At 44.7% G+C, this 20,085-nt stretch overlaps 1 protein-coding gene across 2 annotated transcripts; it reads right to left on the bottom strand.

The window, feature by feature from the left end:
* Positions 1-352: 352 nt before the first annotated feature.
* On the bottom strand, positions 353-19,738 carry LOC106569621 (zinc finger protein 287). Of its 2 annotated transcripts, XM_014141166.2 has the most exons (12): positions 19,201-19,738; positions 17,270-17,407; positions 16,758-16,895; positions 13,804-13,941; positions 10,854-10,991; positions 10,440-10,520; positions 9,670-10,311; positions 7,791-8,018; positions 6,722-6,761; positions 3,574-3,619; positions 2,153-2,372; positions 353-2,050 (listed from the first exon to the last, which is right to left on the bottom strand). In XM_014141166.2, the coding sequence occupies exons 1-12, from the start codon at positions 19,546-19,548 to the stop codon at positions 539-541; spliced, it is 3,669 nt and encodes a 1,222-aa protein (XP_013996641.2). In that variant the 5' UTR covers positions 19,549-19,738; the 3' UTR covers positions 353-538. The 2 variants fall into 2 exon arrangements, with proteins under 2 accessions (XP_013996641.2, XP_045550414.1); XM_045694458.1 differs by lacking the exon at positions 17,270-17,407.
* Between the last annotated feature and the right edge of the window lie 347 nt (positions 19,739-20,085).

Here is a 20,085-nt window from a genome sequence, read left to right as displayed (position 1 = left end):
ATCTGCATTGTAGTCAGTCAGGAAAACCTCCCAATTCAATGGTGCTCCGACTCTCCCCCTCCTACTCTCTCTCCTGTTCAGCACTAGAGTTTGGTTCCTGACTCTCCACCTCCTACTCTCTCTCCTGTTCAGAACTAGAGTTTGGTTCCTGACTCTCCCCCTCCTACTCTCTCTCCTGTTCAGAACTAGAGTTTGGTTCCTGACTCTCCACCTCCTACTCTCTCTCCCCCTCCTACTCTCTCTCCCCCTCCTACTCTCTTTCCCCCTCCTACTCTCTTTCCCCCTCCTACTCTCTCTCCCCCTCCTACTCTCTCTCCCCCTCCTACTCTCTCTCCCCCTCCTACTCTCTCTCCACCTCCTACTCTCTCTCCACCTCCTACTCTCTCTCCACCTCCTTTTCTCTCTCTCCCCCTCCTACTCTCTCTCCACCTCCTACTCTCTCTCCACCTCCTTTTCTCTCTCTCCCTGCTTCTGAGAGCCGGGGCCATGATGCCGTTGGATGTGGTTCTTCAGATGGACTATGCGATTGAAACACTTCTCACTGCTGGCACTTGGAGCGCATGTGGGCCCTGATGTGTCTCTTTTCAGTGAACGAGCGTTGGCACAGCAGGCACGTGTGGGGTCTCTGCCTACTGTGGACAGCTGTATGTTTCCGGAGGTGTTTAAGCTGGAAGAAACGTCTATCGCAGACATCACAGATGTATCTCTTTGAACCTCTGTGGCTCTGAAGGTGTCTGTCCCGTAGATTCATGTTCTTGAATCTTTCTAAGCATTCTGAGCACTGATAAGGATGCCGATGGTTCTCCTCGTGGGTAAGCTTGTCCTGTTTGGTCCTGAATGGCACGAGGCAGAACTTACATGGGTAAACACAGCCTTTTTGGTGGAGACGTCTGTGACACTTCAGACCCTGTTCACTCAGACAGCGTTTACCACAGTCTAGACAGCAGAGCTTCTTGATCTTGTACACATACAAATTATCCTTCTTAAAGTGACGCTTACGCTCTCTCTCCTGCTCCGTCCCACAGTTTGTCTCCCGACTCTCCTGCTCTTGAGAGCCGGGGCCATGATAGCGTTGGATGTGGTTCTTCAGACTGACGCTGTAATTAAAGCACTTCTCACACTGCTGGCACTTGAAGGGCCTCTCCCCTGTGTGGTGGCGCATGTGGGACTTGAGGTGGCTCGGCTGGGCATACGAGCGTCGGCACAGCTGGCACGTGTGTGGCTTCTGGCCACTGTGGACGGCTGTCGTTGGACCTCTGTGGCTCTGAAGGTGTCTGTTCCGTAGTCTAATGTTCTTGAATCTTTCTGAGCATTCTGAGCAATGATAAGGATGTAGATGGTTTTCCTCGTGGGTAAGCTTGTCCTGTTTGGTCCTGAATGGCTTGAGGCAGAACTTACATGGGTAAACACGGCCTTTCTGATGGAGACGTCTGTGACTCCACAGACCCTGCTCACTCAGACAGCGTTTACCACAGTCTCGACAGCGGAGCTTCTTAATCTTGTACACACACAAGTTATCCTTCTTGATGTGACGCTTGCCGCAGTCTGTACAGAGCAACCGATTACATTTTGTGTTGTGTTCACGTCGTACATGTTCCTTGAAGCTGGCCGGGTCCTCGAACTGCATGTAGAATCGGTCAAATCCAACAGCTTGTTGGACCTCAATCACACACACACCACAGGCATACAGCTTCTTATGGCGTTGTGTGGTGCAGGCGAGTACAGGCTCGGCTCCACAGTCAGTGCACCACTCCACAAGTCTCTCTTCTTTCTCTATTCCGCTCTGAGAATTATCAACGTTGGCCTCTTCTGTTAGACCAGAGGAACCTGCCGTTTCCAAATCCTCAGAAGAATCAGAGTCCATTACAATGTCTTCCTCATCAGACGGCTTCCACTCGGTCTCATCTGATCTCTCATCTGATCTCTCATCTGATCTCTCCTTTCCCCTTTTCCTCCGAGGACAGACTTCCTCATCATAGTCACACATCTTCTCAGTGATTTCCATTGTCAACGAACAACTGTCATCCTGGTCTCTGTCCTTACATGGTTCCTCACGAAAAGAAACAAAAACACATTTTACTATCAGCATGTCTGCATCATTCTCTAAAGGGTTCTGTGATGATGTCACAGAGGTAAATAACTAAATACCCACTTCTTCATCCTGTAGCTCCGTCTCTCTTTCTCCAGAGGTTTCCTCAGCAACAAAAGGCTGGCTCATCCACTTCCCGGTGTGACTGCATATTGGGCACATCTGAATGACAGAGAAGCTCCTCTGTTGGCCCTGCAAGCTGACCTTGCACTCAAATCCACACATCCTGCACAACCGGAAGAGCTGCAGAAGACAGTCTCTGTTCACACACAGGTCACCACTCCTGTGGATGGAGGTGAAGTGACAATTAACAAAATTGTGCTCATCACAAAGTGCTGTTAATGTAAAAGCCACTTAAGACTACGCTAAATAAAAACAAACGCAACATGCAACAATTTCAAAGATTTTACTGAATTAAAGTTCATATAAGGAAATCAGTCAATTTAAATAAATTAGGCCCTAATCTATGGATTTTACATGACTGGGCATGCAGATATGCATCTGTTGGTCACAGACAGCTTTTTAAAAAAAAGTAGGGGCAGAGTTGATCAGGCTGTTGATTGTGGCCTGTGGAATGTTGTCCCACTCCTCTTCAATCGCTGTGCAAAGTTGCTAGATATTGGCAAGAACTGTAACATGCCGTCGTACACGTCGATCCAGAGCATCCCAAACATGTTCAATGGGTGACTTCTGGTGAGTATGTAGGAAGAGATGAAGACCCGCGAACTGTCGAAAAAAGGAATAAATCCAAAACTGACGCTTGAATGCAAAATAAAGATGTTGGATCATGTGACATATACAATTATCCTTGAAGTAAAAGCCAGGTGTGTGTTCCAACGATTTACACTGATGATGGCCTGAGGCCGAAACATTTGTTTTGTTTTCACCTTTCATTTATGCACTTGTTGGACGCTTGGACGTCCTGCCAAATTCTCTAAAACGACGGAGGCGGCTTATGGTAGAGAAATGAACGTTACATTCTCTGGCAACAGTGCTGGTGGACATTCCTGCAGTCAGCATGCCAATTGCACACTCCCTCAACTTGAGACATCTGTGGCATTGTGTTGTGTGACAAAACTGCACATTTTAGCGTGGCCTTTTATTGTCCCCAGCACAAGGTACACCTGTGTAATGATCATGCTGTTTAATCAGCTTCTTGATATGCCACACCTGTCAGGTGGATGGATTATCTTGGCAAAGGAGAAATGCTTACTAACAGGGATGTAAACAAATTTGTGCACAAAATTAGAGAGAAGTTTCTTGTGCATATGGAACATTTCTGGGATCTTTTTATTTCAGCTCATGAAACATGGGACCAACACTTTACATGTTGCGTTTTATATTTTTGTTCGGTATAGTTTTAAGAAAAGATAGATGTCTCAAAAGGTAGTTAGTTCCCGGTTATATTACGATCCCCTTTAGACATGTTGATATTTTGACATCCTGTATGTGGAATCATCAGTGAAGTGAATATGTGGACTTACTCAGGAGTGACATCGACGCTGGTTCCATGAGGAAGTGCTAGCACAGCTGTGGAAAATGAGATGCATTGTTTCATATGTCACGCTGATATTTTGCCCAGGGTTCACTGTGAACACATTAATAACAATTATATTATTCAAAGTGGGTAAAGTAAAGTGTCTTCGGAAAGTATTCAGATCCCTTGACTTTCTCCATATTTTGATACATTAGACTTATTCTATATTTACTTTTTTTCAGCAATCTACACATTATACCCCATAATGACAAAGCGAAAACATTTTTTTTTTTTTTATGTTTGCAAATGTATTAAAAATGTATTAAAAATAAACATAAGTATTCAGACCCTTTGCTATGAGACTCACAATTGAGCTCAGGTGCATCCTGTTTCCATTGATCATCCTTGAGATATTTCTACAACTTTATCGGAGTCCACTTGTGGTAAATTCAATTGATTGGACATGATTTGGAAAGGCACACACCTGTCTATATAAGGTCCCAAAGTTGACAGTGCATGTCAGAGTAAAAACTAAGCCATGAGGTTGAAGGAATTGTCTGTAGAGTTCCAAGACAGGATTGTGTCGAGGCACAGATCTGGGGTAGGGTACCAAAACATTTCTGCAGCATTGAAGGTCCCCAAGAATACAGTGGCCTCCATCATTCTTAAATGGAAGAAGTTTGGAACCACCAAGACTCTTCCTAGAGCTGGCTGCCCGGCCAAACTGAGCAATCGGGGGAGAAGGGCCTCGGTCAGGGAGATGACCAAGAACCTGATGGTCACTCTGACAGAGCTCTAGAGTTCCTCTGTGGAGATGGGAGAACTTTCCAGAAGGACAACCATCTCTGCAGCACTCCACCAATCAGGCCTTTATGGTAGAGTGCCCAGACGGAAGCCACTCCTCAGTAAAAGGCACATAACAGCCCGCTTGGAGTTTGCCAAAAGGTACCTAAAGACTCTCAGACCATGAGAAACAAGATTCTCTGGTCTGATGAAACCAAGATTGAACTCTCTGACCTGAATGCCAAGTGTCACGTCTGGAGGAAACGTGGCACTATCCCTACGGTGAAGCATGGTGGTGGCACCATCATGCTGTGCGGATGTTTTTCAGCAGCAGGGACTGGGAGACTAGTCAGGATCGAGGCAAAGATTAATGGAGAAAAGTACAGAGAGATCCTTGGTGAAAACCTGCTCCAGAGCGCTCAGGACCGCAGACTGGGGTTAAGGTTCACATTCCAACAGGACAACGACCCTAAGCACACAGCCAAGACAACGCAGGAGTGGCTTTGGGACAAGTCTCTGAATGTCCTTCAGTGGCCCAGCCAGAGCCCGGACTTGAACCCGATCGAACATCTCTGGAGACAATAGCTGTGCAGCACCGCTCCCCATCCAATCTGACAGAGCTTGAGAAGATGTGCAGAGAGGAATGGGAGAAGCTCCTCAAATACAGTGGTGCAAAGCTTGTAGCGTCATAGGGGCGGCAGATAACCAAGTGGTTAGAGCGTTGGGTCAGTAACTGAAAGGTTGCTGGATCGAATCCCTGAGCTGTCAAGGTAAAAATCTGTCGTTCTGCCCCTGAACAAGGCAGTTAACCCACTGTGCCCCGGTAGGCCGTCCCGGTAGGCCGTCCCGGTAGGAGACACAACCCTTCAGTGATTTTAACAGCCAAAATGTAGCTGAGTTCCCTGTACATTCAGATAGTGAATCAACATAATAATCAGATTTAGCTTTTTTAACTAGTTTGACACACATATTTCTCAATTGCCTAAAAGACTGCCAGTCTGGGCCCGAGTATGTGAATTTTGCGGGGGCAAATTTAGATTAGAACAAATATAATTTAAACAGTCAGCATCCTGCGTTCCCCATGCAAGATTAAAATCTCTGGCGATCAACACCTCTGGGGTAGTAAAAATGGCAATTAAATCAGTGAGTTAGTTTAGTACACACTTCTTGACAGAGGGTGGATGATAGATTCCTACAACTGTTATTTTTGAGTTTGAACCCAACTGAAGACTTAAAGCCAACAATTCAAATTGTTTAGGACTGTTGGTAGCCTTTAACAGAGACACAGAAAGAAGATTCCTTGTGGAAATAGCAACACAACCACCTTTGCCTTTCTTATCCGCCCTAAACACATTGTAACCATCTATAGAAACCTCGGAGTCCAGGGTTTCATCAGTTAACCAGGTCTCAGATGCAATACAAATATCAGGGTCTGCCTGAGAGGCCCAGATCTTCACATGATCCATTTTAGGTAATAAACTACAAATATTAATATGTAAAAATCTCAAACCTTTTCTGCATTTAAAATCATACAGAGTTTCAATACAAGTCAGATTACTTTGAGATTTCAGAACAACAGGAGACTCAAAGATTGGATTATACCAATTAGGAAAATAAAACAAATTGTTCCCAAGGATGAACAAGACTTGTGGAGGTCTACAATTTCTTTCTGAGGTCTTGGCTGATTTCTTTTGATTTTCCCATGATGTCAAGCAAAGAGGCACTGAGTTTAAAGGTAGGCCTTGAAATACATCCACAGGTACACCTCCAATTGACTCAAATGATGTCAATTAGCCTATCAGAAGCTTCTAAAGCCATGACATCATTGTCTGGAATTTTCCAAGCTGTTTAACGGCACAGTCAACTTAGTGTATGTAAACTTCTGACCCACTGGAATTGTGATACAGTGAATTAAGTGAAATAAGTGAAATAATCTGTCTGTAAACAATTGTAGATGTCCTAACCGACTTGCCAAAACTATAGTTTGTTAACAAGACATTTGTGGAGTGGTTGAAAAACGAGTTTTAATGACGCCAACCTAAGTGTATGTAAACTTCCGACTTCAACTGTAGGCCTTTGCAAATATGAACAAATTAGCCGCTCTATGCAGTATTCTATTACACAGTGTGAAGTTACATTTAAAACGTGTTGTATTAAGTAAAAGTGTGAATATCAGTGACAGGTTTTTAATTTAGCACATGCGCATATCGTTTAGAAAACGGGAACAAGCGTCCAAGGGACAAGGCGAACAGGAGTCTAGGCCACTGAATTTTTCCCCTGTGATACTTGGCCTGTTATCATTATCATTAGTAAAATGTTGCTATCGTGACAACACTACTAATGAATATCATTAGTTAAATTGTTTTACAAACCTTTATTTTTCCTTTGCACCTTGAAGTTCTTCGCAGAGAGCTGTGTGGACAGATCTGGAGTCAATTTCAATCATTCTAAACATCATAAAATAGTTAGTCCTCAACCAAACACCCATGATAGCCCCTCCCTCCCTCCCTCCCGGATAGCCTCTCCCTCCCTCCCTCCCTCCCTGATAGCCTCTCTCTCCCTCCCTCCCTCCCTCCCTCCCTCCCTCCCTCCCTCCCTCCCTCCCTCCCTCCCTCCCTCCCTCCCTCCCGGATAGCCTCTCCCTCCCTCCCTCCCTCCCTGATAGCCTCTCCCTCCCTCCCTCCCTGATAGCCTCTCCCTCCCTCCCTCCCTGATATCCTCTCCCTCCCTCCCTCCCTCCCTCCCTCCCTGATAGCCTCTCCCTCCCTCCCTCCCTCCCTCCCTGATAGCCTCTCCCTCCCTCTCTCCCTCCCTGATAGCCTCTCCCTCCCTCCCTGATATCCTCTCCCTCCCTCTCTCCCTCCCTGACATCCTCTCCCTCCCTGATAGCCTCTCCCTCCCTCCCTGATATCCTCTCCCTCCCTCTCTCCCTCCCTGATATCCTCTCCCTCCCCGATAGCCTCTCCCTCCCTCCCTCCCTGATAGCCTCTCCCTCCCTGGTAGCCCCTCCCTGATAGCCCCTCCCTCCCTCCCTGATAGCCTCTCCCTCCCTCCCTGATATCCTCTCCCTCCCTCTCTCCCTCCCTGATATCCTCCCTCCCTGATAGCCTCTCCCTCCCTCCCTCCCTGATAGCCTCTCCCTCCCTGGTAGCCCCTCCCTGATAGCCCCTCCCTCCCTCCCCTGATAGCCTCTCCCTCCCTCCCTGATAGCCTCTCCCTCCCTCCCTGATAGCCTCTCCCTCCCTCCCTGATAGCCTCTCCCTCCCTGATAGCCTCTCCCTCCCTGATAGCCCCTCCCTCCCTCCCCTGATAGCCTCTCCCTCCCTGATAGCCTCTCCCTCCCTCCCTCCCTGATACCCTCCCTCTCATATAGTAATGACCAGTTACAACTGTCTACCGATTTGGTTGCATTCCAGATATTCATTCCATCAAAAATCTCACCCGTTTTCCCCGTTTCCGCTGGACTGACTTCTTGTACGCAGTCTTGTTCCCCTTTTTATCATCATCATCATCCTCATCTTCATCCTGCTCCCTGGAGAACTGCCAGAACTCCTCATCCGTCAGCGCAGCGTCATCTTCATAGTCACTGCCTGGCAACACAACAGTAGTCTCTGCTACATTCCCTCCAGAGCAACCGGGATCTACATCCTCCAGTGACAAAGGTGGCATCTGTATACATGTAGAACATATGTGCAGTTATTAACCAGTGCAATGGAAAAAACCCAATGGAAACAATTGGGAAAGAATACACTATGGAATAATGCTACAATTATCTACAGTGCCCAGTCAGGGGGACAACAGAAAGGATTCATACCAGTTGACTTGTTCTACATTTTGTTGTGTTACAACCTGATTTCAAAATGGATTAAATTGATTTTCTCTCACCCATCTACACACAATCCCTAAAAGACAAATTGAAACATGTTTTTAGAAATGTTTGCAAATTTTGTGAAAATAAGATACAGAAATTAATTTACATAAGTACACACCTCTGAGTCAATACATGTTAGAATCACCTTTGGCAGTGATTACCGCTGTGAGGCTATCTGGGTAAGTCTTCTAAGACAGGGGTGTCAAACTCATTCCATGGAAGGCCGACTGTCTACTGGTTTTTGGTTTCTCCTTTTAATGTGTCCAATTAAGACCTATACAGTTCCTATCTAATTGGTGACCTTAATTCATCAATTAAGTACAAGGGAGGAGTGAAAACCCAAAGACACTCAGCCCTCTGTGGATTGAGTTGGACACCGGGCTCTAAGAGCTTTGGACACCTGGATTGTACAATATCTGTACATTATTTTATTTTTAATTCTTCAAGCTCTTTCAAATTGGTTGTTTATAATTGCTAGACAACCATTTTCAAGTCTTGCCATAGATTTTTAAGCCAATTTAAGTAAAAACTGTAACTAAGCCACACAGGAACATTCCATGTTGTCTTGGTAAGCAACTGGCCTTGTGTTTTAGGTTATTGTCCTGCTAAAAGGTGAATGTCTCCCAGTGTCTGTTGGAAAGCAGACTGAACCATTTTTTCCTCTAGGATTTTGCCTGTGCTTAGCTCTATTCCGTTTCCTTTTATCCTAAAAAAACTCCCTTGTCCTTGGCGATGACAAGCATACCCATAACATGATGCAGCCACCACCATGCTTGAAAATATTGTTGTTGATCCATCCTCAATTTTCTCCTATCACAGTCATTCAAGTCTGTAACTGCTTTAAAGTCACAATTGGCCTCATTGTGAAATCCCACCATCCAAAGTGTAATTAATAACTTCACCATGCTCAAAGGGATATTTAATGTCAATTTATTTGTATTTTTACCCAACTACCAATAGGTGCTCTTCTTTGTGAGGCATTGGAAAACCTCCCTGGTCTGTGGTTGAATCTGTGTTTCAAATTCACTGCTCGACTGAGGGACCTTACAGATAATTGTATGTGTGGGGTACAGAGATGAGGTAGTCATTCAACAATCATGTTAAACACTATTATTGCACACAGAGTGAGTCCATGCAACTTATTATGTGACTTGTTAAGCACATTTTTACTCCTGAACTTATTTAAGCTTGCCATAACAAAGGGGTTGAATACTTAAGACATTTCAGCTTTTCATTTTGAATTCATTTGGAAGAAATCTAAAGCATAATTCCACCTTGACATTGTGAGGTATTGTGTGTAGGCTAGTGACACAATCTCAATTGAATCAATTTTAAATTCAGGCTGTAACACAACAAAATGTAGAAAAAGTCAAGGGGTGTGAATACTTTCTGAAGGCACTGTATGTAGTCACATTTAGAAAAACATACCGGATGTTCATCTCTACTCACCACTGGATGGGGTGGGCTGGTCAGTAGGCTTATTGGTTGGTTTTCAATAGCGGTCCGGGTATGGCAGGCAGCAAAGTCTTTATCATAAGATAGTGTAATTTCTCTCCTCTTTGTTAAGCTACTGTGATTTGAAACACAAACTCCCATTTTTGCAAGCTTGTTTTGGCATCTCGTACTGGTTCGTCCTTGCCGTAGCAACATTGAGGTCCTGTACATGGCTGCACACATATTCTTTGAACGAGCCCTAAGTAGTAAGGCACCAGCCATGGCCACCATAGAACTTCTTGCTGATTTGGTTGTATTTGGATTCAAGCCCGCTGTAGCTGAGCTAGTGGATAGAAACCGGAGGAAGGTTGGAGCTGAGTTCTTCCACTCATCGGTCACAGTGGTCCAATTGAAGGTTTTAAGTGAAAGGGGACTAGTCCGGCGTAGTACTGAGTTGAAACGCATTGAAACTAAGTTGACGCATTCTTTAGTTACCAACTTCAGCACTTCCTCCAACATCACGTGGCCCATGCCAGGGATTGCCATTAGGTTTTTAGGGATAGCTTTAAAACGACCCCGCACTAAATTATCTGCAACTGTCTCCCACGGTCCGGTAAGTACTCTGGTTCGTAGCGATGAGCCGACACGTAAACTGATCTATATTAAAATAAAAATGGCCGTAAGAAAATATGTAGTTGCACATATTCCATCCACACAGAACAGACAAAGGTGAAAAGGATTGTGGCTGGAATTTGTCATTTAATAGATTTTTGTACCATACTTACTTTTGCATCTTTATAAGTTTGATACCTTCGGGATCCTGCTGATGATTTTGTCTGCCAAGTAGCAAGTCTGCCATCTGCACTCTACAATGTAGAGAGGAGCAAACAGGGGGGGAGAGTTTTCACAACAACACAGCTGTCATTTTCCATGCATGTAACCATGTTTCAAGAATATTAGACCTGTAACACAACACTGTATATTCTAAGGGTTGCAAACTTCTGGTAACTTTCCCCAATTTTCAGGGTTTTCCAGAAATCCTAGGTGGAAGATTTACAGAATCAAAAGGGAAGAGGCAGAAAATCCTGGAAACCTCATACCGGGATTTCTGGAAATCCTGGGAATTTTCTACCATAATTCTTAGCATATTATTGGGGGACTTATTGCAAATGCATTTGAGCAAGAGGCTGCAGTCTGACCTTCACAGTCTGTGTTGAAAAAGCAATAGGAACTACTGCAGGTTGTTGGACCACTGATGTTGACATCCGGGATGCTGCTCCTGTTGTTGTTGTACCAGGCTCAACTTTTGGTTTGGCACCAAGTCTGCCAACTGCACTCTACAATGGGGACAAGAGAAAAGGAGGGAGAGATGTCATAACACAGCGGCCATTCTCCATGCATGCTACCATGGTTTACTCAGATCACACCTGCAACACTGCAAATCCAGGCTGTATCACATTCGGCTGTCATTGGGAGTCCCATAGGGCGGTGCACAATTGGCCCAGTGTCATCTGGGTTTGACCGGGGTAGGCCCTCGTTGTAATGTAGAACTTAGGAAATATCAGTTAAGAACAAATTCTTATTTACAATGATGGGGTAGGCCGTCATTGTAAATAAGAATTTGTTCTTAACTGACTTGCCTGGTTAAATGTTCTTGGTTTTTTTTTAAACACTGTGCATTCTAAGCATCTTTTTAGAGGAATGATGGCAAATGCATATGAGCAAGAGGGTGTAGGGTTAAAGTTGTCCCTGGAAGCTGATATTTCCTAAGTTCTACATTTTCCACAATTATGGTTAAGGCTAAGATTGGGGAAGTTGATTAGGGTTGGGCGGTATACAGATCATCTAACCGTCATTCATCCCGGGATTTACGGTTTTACCAGCTTAGTACACATGCAGGAAAAAAAGAAATAAAAACACAATAAATATCTTACTGCGTTTTGTAAACACAGATCTAAAATGCTTCTTATTGTACAATGAACAAAAATATTAACGCAAATTGTAACAATTTCAAAGATTTTACTGAGTTACAGTTCATATAAGGAAATCAGTCAATTGAAATAAATGAATTATGCCCTAATCTATGGATTTCACATGACTGGGAATACAGATATGCATCTGTTGGTCACAGATACTTAAAAAAAAGGTAAGGAGGACGTGGATCAGAAAACCAGTCTATCTGGTGTGACCACCATTTGCCTCATGCAGTTTGACACATGTCCTTCACGTAGAGTTGATCAGGCAGTTGATTGTGGCCTGTGGAATGTTATCTCACTCCTCTTCAATGGCTGTGTGAAGTTGCTGGATATTGGCGAGAACGGGAGCACTCTGTTGTACACGTCAATCCAGAGCATTCCAAACATGCTCAATGGGTGACATGTCTGGTGAGTATGCATACCATGGAATAACTGGGACATTTTCAGTTTCCAGGAATTGTGTACAGATCCTTGCGACATGGGGCCGTGCATTATCATGCTGAAACATGAGGTGATGGGGGCAGATGAATGGCACGACAATGGGCGTCAGGATCTCGCCACAGTATCACTGTTCATTCAAATTGCCATCGATAAAATGCAAATGTGTTCATTGTCCGTAGCTTATATAGGCCCATACCATAACCCCACCGCCACCATGGGGGAACTCTGTTCACAACGTTTACATCAGCAAACCGCCATCGTCAAAGGTGAGCATTTGTCAAGATCGTGGTGAGGACGACGAGCACGCAAATGAGCTTCCCTGAGATGGTTTCTGACAGTTTGTGCAGAAATTCTTCGGTTGTGCAAACCCACAGTTTCATCAGCTGTCCGGGTGGCTGGTTTCAGACAATCCAGCAGGTGAAGAAGCTGGATTTGGAAGACCTGGGCTGGCGTGGTTACACGTGGTCTGCAGTTGTGAGGCTGGTTAGGCATACTGGTAAATTCTCTAAAACAACGTTGAAGGCGGCTTATGGTAGAGAAATTAACATTACATTTTCTGGCAACAGCTCTGGTGGACATTCCTGCAGTCAGTATGCCAATTGCGTGATCCCTCAACTTGAGACATCTGTGGCATTGTGTTGTGTGACAAAACTGCACATTTTAGAGTGGCCTTTTATTCCCCCCAGCACAAGGTGCACCTGTGTAATAATAATCATGCTGTTTAGTCAGTTTATTTATATGCCACACCTGTCAGGTCGATGGATTATCTTGAAGAAAGGAGAAATGCTTACTAACAGGGATGTAAACAAATTTGTGCAAAATGTAAGGAAAAATACACTTTTTGTACGTATGGAAAATGTTTGGGATCTTTTTTATTTCAGCTCATGAAAAATGTGACCAACATTTTACATGTTGCGTTTTATATTTTGGGCAGTAATTTCTGCTCAGCATTAGCCAAATGATGTGCTTCAGTTGCACTTCTCCACTAGGATGGGAATTTACGAACGGGTATTCTATCAGCAAACAACGCTCTGATGTATAGCTACTTTTCCCCCGGTTATTTTCTGTGTAGCCAGCCTACTTTTCTCAGGTAAAATGCTAGATTAACTTTAAACAAAACATTAGGAAATATGATGCCCATGCATAGTTTTTGCAAAAAAGACTTTGCTTTTTCCAATGTAAGCTCATTTACCTGTGTGGCTGCAAGTCAAATAGCGTTACACTTCTATTGTCATCTGATGAAAATTAAGCTATTTTCCACCGAATATGTTGCACTAATATATTTTCTGTGAAGGAAAACTATAGTTGCACGTCCCTGATCACTCTATTGAAACAAAAAAAAACACTTTCAATATAAAACGCGACCCCGTCAATACACAGCTGTCTCCTGTTTTGCCATTTACAAACACACGCGACTGGCTCAACTGTTCTGGGGGAACTACGGTAAGCTTCATAATGTACAATAATGTGACAGGTGAAATGAAGAACGCGATCTGCTTTATCTCCTAACGTATTGCACTAGCTGACTGCAGGTATTTACTTAAAAAGTAGCTACAAATATAAAAAAAAGTATTGAAAAACATTTTCAGATGGTATTGAAAAACCATCCCGTGGCTATTTCCATATACCCGGTATATGGTTTATATGGTATACCGCCCAAGCTTAAAGCTGATCCTTTATCTGTACCTAGGGGAAACTTCCCCCTGGATACCAGAAGAGGCTGCAGTCTGACCTTCACAGTCTGTGTTGAAAAAGCAATAGGAACTACTGCAGGTTGTTGGACCACTGATGTTGACATCCGGGATGCTGCTCCTGTTGTTGTTGTACCAGGCTCAACTTTTGGTTTGGCACCAAGTCTGCCAACTGCACTCTACAATGGGGACAAGAGAAAAGGAGGGAGAGATGTCATAACACACATAACCCATTGCGCCACCGAAAAAGGCCTTCTTCAATGGCTGAGGAGTGAGTTTCCCCCCCCCACACTCACTCCACAGCGACCAAGATCCGAGAGTCCAACGGCACCATTATAAAGGACGGCGCACTGCTTGCTATTAGCGAGTCCCGCTTCCCCTTGATACCAAGATTCAAACTCCGGTCCTCTGCTTTGCAAACATACATGACCTCCCTGGTGAAGCCTTCCAACCCATTGTGCTTTTGAAAAAGGCCTTCTGTTGCACAGGGGGCGACACTTCAAGGCTGAGGAGGGAGTTTCACAGTTCCTCATCTGCTACACTCCCATGCTTTAAGGATATCAGACCTGCAACACAACGCTGTGCATTCTTCTTTTGATTTGTTTATATTGTTCATTTGTTTGTTTTGTTATACCAAATACAAAACATACACACATGAACAACGACCACATCTCCTCTGCCCAGACCTGCATGCTCACCCCCCATCCCTATTGCCTGGCCACACACCCCCATCCCTAGTGCCTGGCCACACACCCCCATCCCTAGTGCCTGGCCACACACCCCCATCCCTAGTGCCTGGCCACACACCCCCATCCCTAGTGCCTGGCCACACCCCCATCCCTAGTGCCTGGCCACACACCCCCATCCCTAGTGCCTGGCCACACCCCCATCCCTAGTGCCTGGCCACACCCCCCATCCCTAGTGCCTGGCCACACCCCCCATCGATAGTGCCTGGCCACACCCCCATCCCTAGTGCCTGGCCACACCCCCCATCCCTAGTGCCTGGCCACACCCCCATCCCTAGTGCCTGGCCACACCCCCATCCCTAGTGCCTGGCCACACCCCCCATCCCTAGTGCCTGGCCACACCCCCATCCCTAGTGCCTGGCCACACCCCCATCCCTAGTGCCTGGCCACACCCCCATCCCTAGTGCCTGGCCACACCCCCCATCCCTAGTGCCTGGCCACACCCCCCATCCCTAGTGCCTGGCCACACCCCCCATCCCTAGTGCCTGGCCACACCCCCCATCCCTAGTGCCTGGCCACACCCCCCATCCCTAGTGCCTGGCCACACCCCCCCCATCCCTAGTGCCTGGCCACACCCCCCCATCCCTAGTGCCTGGCCACACACCCCCATCCCTACTGCTTGGCCACACCCCCAATCCCTAGTGCCTGGCCACACCCCGCATCCCTAGTGCCTTGCCACACCCCCCATCCCTAGTGCCTGGCCACACCCCCCATCCCTAGTGCCTGGCCACACCCCCATCCCTAGTGCCTGGCCACACCCCCCATCCCTAGTGCCTGGCCACACCCCCATCCCTAGTGCCTGGCCACACCCCCCATCCCTAGTGCCTGGCCACACCCCGCATCCCTAGTCCCTGCATTATTGTTTGCCACATGACTTGAAACTGCACCATTTTGTTTCTCTCCATAGCCCACGCACTTTTAATATTTAAATAATAAATCATTTGATTTTTCATTGTGTTAATGATGGCGGATTGATTGATTTCCAAGTTAGTTTTTTCAAGATGAGTGATGAAAAGAATCATCCAACCCACTGGGTATCTCACTACACCCCCATATGCCATGTCTTGAAATATGCAGACAGACAGATTAAAAGTAAGTTTACATTGAAATACTTCTGACAGCCAACTTTCTAGCTCCGCCCACAACTTCTGGACTTCATAGCATTCCCAGAAAGCATTGATTATTGACTAATTATTAGTTTTACACTTAAGACATGACTCTGCCATTGTGCTGTAGAATTTGTGAACTTTGTCACTTGTATAATTAAGCACTAAGGCACGAGGGGGGTGTGGTATATGGCCAATATACCACGGCTAAGGGCTGTTCTTTGCACGACACAACGCGGAGTGCCTGGACACAGCCCTTAGCCGTGGTATATTGTCCATATACCACAAACCCCCAAGGTGCCTTATTGCTATTATAAACTGGTTACCAACGTAATTAGAGCAGTAAAAATACATGTTTTGTCATACCCATGGTATATAGTCTGATTGGTCCAATCATCATTCAGGGCTCGAATCACCCAGTTTATAATCAATTATATACATTAGTTTATACTGGATTAAGCGTACATTTTCCTTAACTGTAATTTCGTTAGTTCTGCTCTAACTTTCCCTCCATCTTGTGCAAACATCAGTTCTTTTTAAGTCCAGTTTATTTTATTTTTTTCTAACAGATTGTCAGTTAGATAGGTCATATATACAAAACCTTGCAGACAGCCTATCATATGAACATCATTTTCTGACTCAAATAAGATTCCCTCAAGGTTGCTACGATGTCCAAAAGATTTCAAATCAAAATGTTGTAATATGTAACTTTTAAGTTATCTACATTAGTCAGTCCAACATGACTTATAAATTCTGTCATGGAAATACATGTATTTCCTGTTAGCAAGTCATTTCCGGTTTCTATGCCTTTAGTTTTCTATGTGGACCAATTTATCTGTGAAATTCGGAAAAGCTATCCAAGGACTGTTCCATAAGGTTGTGTTTTTAGGAAGTGAGTTGTCACTTAATAAGCATTTCATATTGTTGAGTAATGGGATAAAGTTATCTTTATATATTTGTTGTCACTTATTAAACATCCTAAGTATTTAATATTTTTTTGGTGGTCCACTTAAAGGATTGCTGTAGATTGTGAGTTATTTTTATGTTTCCTATTGCCCTTATTTCAGTTTTTCACTGTGCATTCTAAGCATATTATTGGGGGACTTATTGCAAATGCATTTGAGCAAGAGGCTGCAGTCTGACCTTCACAGTCTGTGTTGAAAAAGCAATAGGAACTACTGCAGGTTGTTGGACCACTGATGTTGACATCCGGGATGCTGCTCCTGTTGTTGTTGTACCAGGCTCAACTTTTGGTTTGGCACCAAGTCTGCCAACTGCACTCTACAATGGGGACAAGAGAAAAGGAGGGAGAGATGTCATAACACAGCGGCCATTCTCCATTCATGCTACTGTAAAAATACCACGCTGCTTGCTTAGTGAGTACTGCTTCCCTCTAATTCAGGGGGAAGTCAGGACCTCTTCCTCACAAACATGTGACCGCCCTTGTGATGCGTTACAACCCACGCGCCACCGAAAAAGGCCTTCTTCAATGGCGCAAGGGGTGACACTTCAGGATTAGGAGTGAGTTTCGCAGTTCCCCATATGCTACACTACCATGCTTTAAGAATATCAGACCTGTAACAACACTGTACATTTTAAGCATATTATTGGGGGACTCATTGCAAATGCATTTGAGCAAGAGGCTGCAGTCTGACCTTCACAGTCTGTGTTGAAAAAGCAATAGGAACTACTGCAGGTTGTTGGACCACTGATGTTGACATCCGGGATGCTGCTCCTGTTGTTGTTGTACCAGGCTCAACTTTTGGTTTGGCACCAAGTCTGCCAGCTGCACTCTACAATGGGGACAAGAGAAAAGGAGGGAGAGATGTCATAACATTCTCCATGTGTGCTACGCATAGAGATCCTATTAAATTACTAGAGGGGCTATGTCATAAACCCTCAAAGTTCCAGAATGGTATGATAATAGAAGCCATTTTGGGGAGAAATCCAAACCAGTCTAATTGGAATTAATGCAGAAAAGGCATGGTCCGTGCTATCTGGAATACTTGGGACGTCCCTACCCCATTGTTGACATTTAAAGGGTAAGGGATAAGGTTAGGGTTTAGGATAGGGATGTCCCAAGGATGCTGGATAGCACTGACCGTAAAGGCCTAGGTGATTCATTTCATGCTTTTTATTTATATAGTTTATACAGGTTTTATAGCAATTTTATTTATACATTTCCTCTAAAATATACAGTATGTAAACAGACCATAAATGTATCAATGTTGCTTTTCTTGGAAAGGTGTGAAATGAAGCAATAAGGCCTGAGGGAGTGCCTGGACACAGGCCTTAACCGTGGTATGTATATTGGTTATATACCACAAACCTCCGAGGTGCCTTATTGCTATTATAAACTGGTTACAAACATAATTAGATCAGTAAAAATAAATATTTTGTCATACCCATGGTCTCATATACCACGGCTGTCAGCCAAATCAGCAGTCAGGGCTCGAACCACCCAGTTTATAATATGATACAATATCAGAACTTGTTGCATTTAAAACTTGTCTAAATCCTAACATCAACTGATTTCAGCCAGTGTGTATAGCCTGAAATCTGTATATAATGACGTCGGTAACCAACTGCCCATATCTCCGCCCTAACAATGGGAGTTGTTGTCCCAAAAGCAACAAGCTTAGGTACAAAAATAAGCCCATAGAAACGCATTGGGTTTACATGTATTCTGGGCAGATTTAGGCGAGTGAAACCTCTCGCTTCGCCTCGTCCCTATGGAACGTTGGCACATCTGCCAGTTAATTTGAAAAGATGTGTGGAATAATTCCATTGAAGCTGGCAGGCTAAATCTTAACGCTACAATGACATTCTAGACGATTCTGTGTTTCCAACTTTGTGGCAACAGTTTGGGAAAGGCCCTTTCCTGTTTCAGCATGACAATGCCCCTGTGCACAAAGTGAGGTCCATACAGAAATGGTTTGTCGAGATCGGTGTGGAAGAACTTGACTGGCCTTCACAGAGCCCTGACCTCAACTCTATTGAACACCTTTGGGATGAATTGGAACGCCGACTGCGAACCACCCCTAATTGCCCAACATCAGTGCCCGACCTCACTAATACTCTTGTGGCTGAATGGAAGCAAGTCCCTGCAGCAATGTTCCAACATCTAGTGGAAAGCCTTCTCAGAAGAGTGGAGGCTGTTATAGCAGCAAAGTGGGGGAGGTGGGGGGGGAAATCAACTCTATATTAAGGTCCATGATTTTGGAATGAGATGTTCAACATTCAGGTGTCCACATACTTTGACAATGTAATGTAGTTTGTCCATTCTGGTATTCTAATTCCTAATTCTATGATGCTAAAAGTTTAAGCATATGTATCAGACCTGCATCACAACACTGCACTAGTGTAGTTGCAAGTACTACATTGCAAGTGTTGTAGTTGATAAACCGCCCTGGCATGTGATATTTGATTATGAAACATTTTCATTGGTCCCCAATACTGGGAAATTGAGGCTTTGGGGGGAAAAAAGTAACAAAAACTATATGTTTAGCAAGCCGAATTTTCCGTAATGGGAGCACTAACGTTCCGTTTTGGTGGCAGGGTTTCTCAGGGGATTTCGCAAACCTACCAGAAACATTTCACTTCCGGCCGCATTCAAATGTTTTCTGTGTGGCTGAATTCTCTTCCAAATGTAATCAGTCCATGGAAATATGGTGGGAATCGCGGTGGATTTAAGCTTTTTCTTATGTTTGGCGCCCATTGTCTCTGCCATCAAATCCTTTTCATATTCCTCTGGTCTGAAGTGGTGTTCACACACTAAGAAATGTCTATGCCTTTCCACTGGTAAATTGACATCCTTTTGTATGGCTGCTAACCATCGTCTGCATCTTTGCACATCATTCGCCGGCAAGCAATGATAAAGAATATCTTCATCTTCCTGTGTGTTACAACCGGGTACAGCACACCAACCCACCATTATCACTGTGCTATCAATTCTGTTTCAGTCGACTCTCTTTGGTAAACTAACGTTAACGAGCCGACCTTTGGTAGACGTGTGGCCTCTCACATTAACAATGTTCGGCGTAGGTCTGCACAGATACAACAAAACGATATTATAAGGGATATAAATATCTGGATGCAAACATCCGTTTGGTATACTGCGCGCAGGATATCCGTCTGTGTTACTTTGTTCATTGCTATACAGGGTCATTGGGACGTACACACCCCATTGCTGACGTTTAAAAGTGTATTATTTTTTAACTAGGCAAGTCAGTTAAGAACAAATTCTTATTTACAATGATGGCCTAACCCGGACGACGCTGGGCCAATTGTGCGCCGTCCTATGATGCTCCCATTCACGGCCGGTTGTGATGCAGCCTGGAATCGAACCAGGGTCTGTAGTGACGCCTCCAGCACTGGGATTGCGGTGTCTTAGACCGCTGCGCCACTCGGGAGCCCCAAAGTTGATCTCCAGCGATTTTACACACATACTAAGAAAAAAATAGTTTTGAGC

Source organism: Salmo salar, chromosome ssa14, assembly GCF_905237065.1.
Source record: "Salmo salar chromosome ssa14, Ssal_v3.1, whole genome shotgun sequence".
NCBI lineage: Eukaryota > Metazoa > Chordata > Actinopteri > Salmoniformes > Salmonidae > Salmo > Salmo salar.
Note: the sequence above shows the minus strand (reverse complement) of the source record. Positions and strands in the feature narration are given on the sequence as shown.